General features: G+C 37.6%; 1 protein-coding gene across 1 annotated transcript; it reads right to left on the bottom strand.

Moving 5' to 3' along the window:
- Positions 1-2,053: 2,053 nt before the first annotated feature.
- Positions 2,054-4,961, bottom strand: LOC133698691 (NAC domain-containing protein 71-like). Its single transcript, XM_062121716.1, has 6 exons — positions 4,514-4,961; positions 4,194-4,377; positions 3,321-3,598; positions 2,904-3,233; positions 2,583-2,820; positions 2,054-2,495 (listed from the first exon to the last, which is right to left on the bottom strand). The coding sequence occupies exons 2-6, from the start codon at positions 4,348-4,350 to the stop codon at positions 2,383-2,385; spliced, it is 1,116 nt and encodes a 371-aa protein (XP_061977700.1). The 5' UTR covers positions 4,351-4,377; positions 4,514-4,961; the 3' UTR covers positions 2,054-2,382.
- Between the last annotated feature and the right edge of the window lie 280 nt (positions 4,962-5,241).

Here is a 5,241-nt window from a genome sequence, read left to right as displayed (position 1 = left end):
TGGGCGGGTTTGCAGGGCCGGATACCAATTCTGGCATTGGTGACTTGTGCCAAGCCAGGTCTAGACTAGGATTATCCGTACACTAAAAATACATTAAATAGGTGTTTGAAAAAGTAGTAATTATTTTCTAAAAAAAAATTAAGTATATTAAAATAATATTTTTTATTTTAAAAAAATTATTTTTAATATTGAAACATTAAAATAATTAAAAAAAATTAATCAATTTTTTTAAAATTTTTCCCAACCTCTATTTGGAAGAGAGAGAGAAGATGGCAAGAAGTTTATATTTAGTGATGAGAAGATGTTTGAAAATGAAATAGTAGTTACGGTTCAAAGTGTTTTTTAATTGGAAATATATTAAAATAATATTTTTTTATTTTAAAAAAAAACCTTTTAAAATTAGCATATCAAAACAATCTAAAAATATAAAAAAAAATTATTTTAAGCAAAATATAATTTAAATTTTTAAAAAACAGGATGTCATCCACGTTCTAAATACTGAATAGCTTTCCAAGAAGTCCAAGCTTTTTGCAGTCCTCAATCGTAAGTAAAATGGAATCTGTCCTAACACGACATCATTGACACGTCCAGAATCATTTAGGCATCTCAAAAATCTCAATCCCTCCAAAACTATACTCTGCTACAAAGATGCATGTCTAGTTAACTTAAATGGTGCACTTCTTTTCTGCTGCAACTTGTTTCCTAAGTGGAAAATAACGTTATGGGAAATTTTATAAATAAACCACTAAATCTTGTGTTTGATTGGCGAGGGAAAGGGGCCGCCCACACGTTCAAATAAAGGCCAAAGTGTAGGTGTTCTTGAGGGAGGAGTAGAGGGGGGTGGCAGAATCTATTTTTGGAGAATATTGGTTGGTGTGGCATGTAAAGAGTTTATGGATAATAGGCCTTTTAGGAAAGCATTCTTAAAGGTTGCATTAGTGTTACTCTCTTTGTCAAGATTCTTACCAAAGTGAAAGAAGTGAGAAGGCATTGTCTAAATCTGGTTAGATGGGTACATAAGATATCTGCTAAGTGGCTCTTTGCTTTTGAGCCCTTTGTGCTCCCATTGGCAATCTTAACTACAGTAATCATTAGTTAATGATAAATTTGCAACTTTGCTAGTAATTATTCCTTTCATTGTTCCTCCACGCAAGTGATTGGTCGTTCCTGAAAGCAACTGAAGCTCAATATCGATGGAGAGCTTCGTAACAGGGAAATGGACGAATATTCATATCGTCAACAAGTTTCAGCACTATATTCCTTTTCAAAGCATTGCCTTAGACTGCAAAATTGGTTCATTAAAGTCTAGTTGGGTACGGTTAACCCATAAATATTGAGATCGACCTGCACATGGCTCTAGTTCTTCCCTTGAGTTCGTCGCCGCAAACAGTACTGGGGTGCCTAGGGCTCTTTGAAGGTTGATGCTATAGGCGTCAGTTAACCCATAATTAACCATAGCAAGAAAGAGCACAAGAAGGCTGAACTTGACCAAGATCTTTGCTTTGGTGGAATGGCCTTGGGCGGTTATTTCTTATGACAATGGAAAAGATAGCAAGTTGATTATCTAATAAGAATGACCTCTCCAGAGCTATTATCAACACTGGAAGCTAGAATTTGTTTGGATATGGAGTGACCTGCACACTGATTGATCCTCCAACGTGATATCCAAGGCCGACCAAAAGATAAAAGTGGGTTTCTCAAAGCAACCTTTTTTGTGGCTCGCTTATGACATGTGCATGCTTTAAATCTCAAGAGAATATTGCATTCAAAAGCTCCAAGCAATCTGTCAAAGTGTGGAGAGCGAGGATAAAAATTGTTGTACATGAAAGTTGAAGCAGAAGCAGTCTCCAGTCTCCACAGCATACCCCACCCTAACACAATCACGTCTGCTCAACTCATATCATGCTGCAATTTTATTCTATGTTTTCAAAAGAGGGATCAGATCAGAACGCTATGAATTCCATCAAACATGTGAAGAAATGGGCGTAATTGTTGTTGATGTGCTTGCGTGTGAGAAAGGAGCTATGGTGGTCTTGTAATGGCAGAACATTGATTTTGAATGCTTAAAGCATCTAATGAAGCTTCTTCCATGAAAGAAGCTTATTTTATTTCTTAAAGCCACAGAGACAGACAATTCAAGTTGAAATTAACCAACTAATGGTGAAATCTATGAAAGTGATTACCGCCATGGGCTGGTACAACCTTACTAAATAAACAAAAACTGAGATAACATTTAACTACTAAAAAAAGATGACATACCAAACACATCTCATTTTAACATAATAGGAAAGGGATTTATTCTTTATTTCCCTTCCAAGAACAAACATTAAAAGGCGTTGTCTTGGAGACCCCCTACTTGATTGTTCTGCTCAGGGTAGACCCCTAGATCACAATCACCATATTGTCTTCTTGCGACCAAAGACCGCCATATTCCCCCAAACTACCATCTCCACTTGCTTGCTTGCAGATTGGAGCTTGGTTCCTGGGCTCAAATCCTGCAATGCAAAAAAGAGTTACAATGATCTCTCCATTTCTTTTTCGAAGGGTTGTGCATATCTTAGTGAACTGATCTGGTCAATAACCTTGATAGTGCACGTCATCATTTCCACCAAAACCCAAGTAGTTTCCATGTCCTGAGTAAGGTGACATGAAGCCAATGTGACTGAGATCATCAGGAGGTTCAATTTCTCCTGTGAAATTCAAGTATGATGAACCTGGCGAGAATTCTCTATGTCTGTCTGGCTGCCAAGTATTCATGGAGATTGGATACTCGTACTGTGGAAGGTATTGAGCTGCAGTTTCATGTACTTGTGAATAGTCCTGACACAAAACCATAGAAAAGGTTTAAGAATCTTCATGATATAACAATGCAGTCTATTAATTGCCTTTTTCCTGAGCTATACCTTTGAGGAATCAAGAATTAGATCAGGTGAGATCCAATGGCTTGAAGGATAACTCTCCATTGAAGCAGCTGGCTCAAATTCTGACATTGGTGCGACTTGATAAGGAGAAGTGATAGGACTCGAATATCGACTCTCATTGTTATACAGGTAACTTGCTTGAGAAGACATGTCAAATGAGATGTTCGAAGGCTCGTTCGAGATTACAGCTGAGGTGAAATCCACATTGCTCGAGCTACTGCCGACCTGTTTGGCTTTAGGCTCTCCTTGAGAATCGCTTATCTTCAGACCTTGCTCGTTCTTTTTAACAACATGGCACAAAGCAAAGGCTCCCTGGAGAAATACAATGACCACATACTTCCTCAGCCTCCTTAGCAACTCAAATATATGCTCAATACTCATTAAACTTAATGTGCTTACCTTAAGATTGGGTGATCCTTGAGAAATATCATCGCAAAGGCGATACTCATGCATTACCCAGTCAGTCCTATCTCCTAAAGGAGCCCGTCCGCGATAGAAAACTAGGGTCTTTCTATACCCAGTCACGGCAGATTTACAGACAACTTTACGGTCTTTTCCAGTAGCCTTCCAGTAGCCAGATTTAGTGGCCCTGTTTGTTCTTGAACCATTTGGATACTTACGGTCCCTGGGACAGAAAAAGAACCACTCCATATCCCGTTTCGGCAGGAATGACTTCTCTGCAAATCACATAGTGAAAGTCATATTTCAGAATTCCTAGAACAACGTGATTTATAGGAAAATTAGAGGGTGGAGCTGTTTCTAATAGTGCTTTCCTTAGAATAAACTGTTACTGAAGATGAAGGAATCCGGTTGAACCGGACTTTGTAAGGAAAAAGTTCCAGGCCCCTCTTGATAAATGAAATCAATAAAAAAACAAAACAAAGAGGATCTCTTATCAAGAATAAACAAAAACTTGCTTTTCCAATACTAAAAAAATCTGTGTTCAGACTTCAGACTGTAATGAAGCTACTTTCCCACCATAACAGCTGACATCTACAGAGCAACAACATATGAATTGATTGAGCTTAGGTCAAAACTTGTCCACCAAAAACTAATTCATACTCCATGGATATCTAAAAGCCAGGTAGCATTTTATGTGTCATATTTACCTCGCTCAAACCAAAGGGGTATTAATTAACAATTCACGTTCTCATGCCGATCATTTTTTGGACAGGAATGAAGAACTTCGACGAAACATTAACTGCTCCAAGCAATTTAGATCTTAATTACATGGAGTAAATTTAACAGAATATGGGTTAGAAGAAGAGTTACCTGGCAATTCCCATGGATCAAATTTGTACAAATCGATCACGGGGATCACTTCAAGCTCAATTTCAAGCCCTTGAGCTTTCCTTTGCAGGTAATACCCTACCAATTCCTCATCAGTTGGATGAAAACGAAATCCCGGAGGCAATGAAGCCCCTCCCATTATCTCAATCTACCAAGTTCTCTACACCTAGAGTGAAAAGGAACAGAACAGAAACAGAAACAGAGTAGAGTTACGAAGGTTTCTTGTTAAGTGCCCAGTCTGTTTCTATTAAAGATTTGAAAAATCCAAAAATAAAAGCTCTTATTAACACTAGATCTTTTACCAAAAATCAAGCGCAAATTCCACAGGTTGCGCCCATTGGAGAACAGAATCATTTTCCTTTGAAACTCAACTTTCTTATGATCAAATATTAAGCCTCCACCAACCCCCAAAAAATTTAGTCACAAAATGAAGATTGGAATGAATCTAAAAACTTGGATTTTAACCAATACCCAGAATCCAAAATCTGTCTTAAAGGCAAACTTAGATAGTGAACTCAAAAAAAAACTGTCTGGAAAAACTGGTTAGAACTTCCAAAACTGGAACCTGTTGTAACGACCAGAAGGCAAAACTATTCTCAAGAATCTTTCAAAAACTGCAAATTTTGAACGGATTGGACTCGAAAAACTTTATGGGTGCGAAATTGAGAAAAGCAAGGTCTAGATCGTATATGTGTGTAACTACTAAAGAAGAGAGAAGGCAGAGGCTGGTAGAGTAAAAATAGAGTTGCAACGTGAGTGTTTATATATAGGGATGGAGGTAACAAGTCCAACATTTTGCACACCGAAAGCAGAGGAATTGCTTGTCTAGAGCGTACCCAAAATTCCACAGGAAGGGCCCTACTTTAAGTTAAACTACTCCACACTTCACACCTAACTGTTTTTTTTACCTTCCCGCCAAAATCAACCGTTACTTACGAAGATCGCTAATTTTGATTCCTTTTAGCTTCTTGTTATTTACTTGTTTTGGATTAATTTTTTTTCCGAGACTGTAAAAAATCACTTGATTTTT

The sequence above is a fragment of the Populus nigra genome, chromosome 1, assembly GCF_951802175.1.
Source record: "Populus nigra chromosome 1, ddPopNigr1.1, whole genome shotgun sequence".
NCBI classification, from domain to species: Eukaryota; Viridiplantae; Streptophyta; class Magnoliopsida; order Malpighiales; family Salicaceae; genus Populus; species Populus nigra.
The sequence above is the reverse complement of the archived record's forward strand: the minus strand, read 5'-3'. Positions and strand labels throughout refer to the sequence as shown.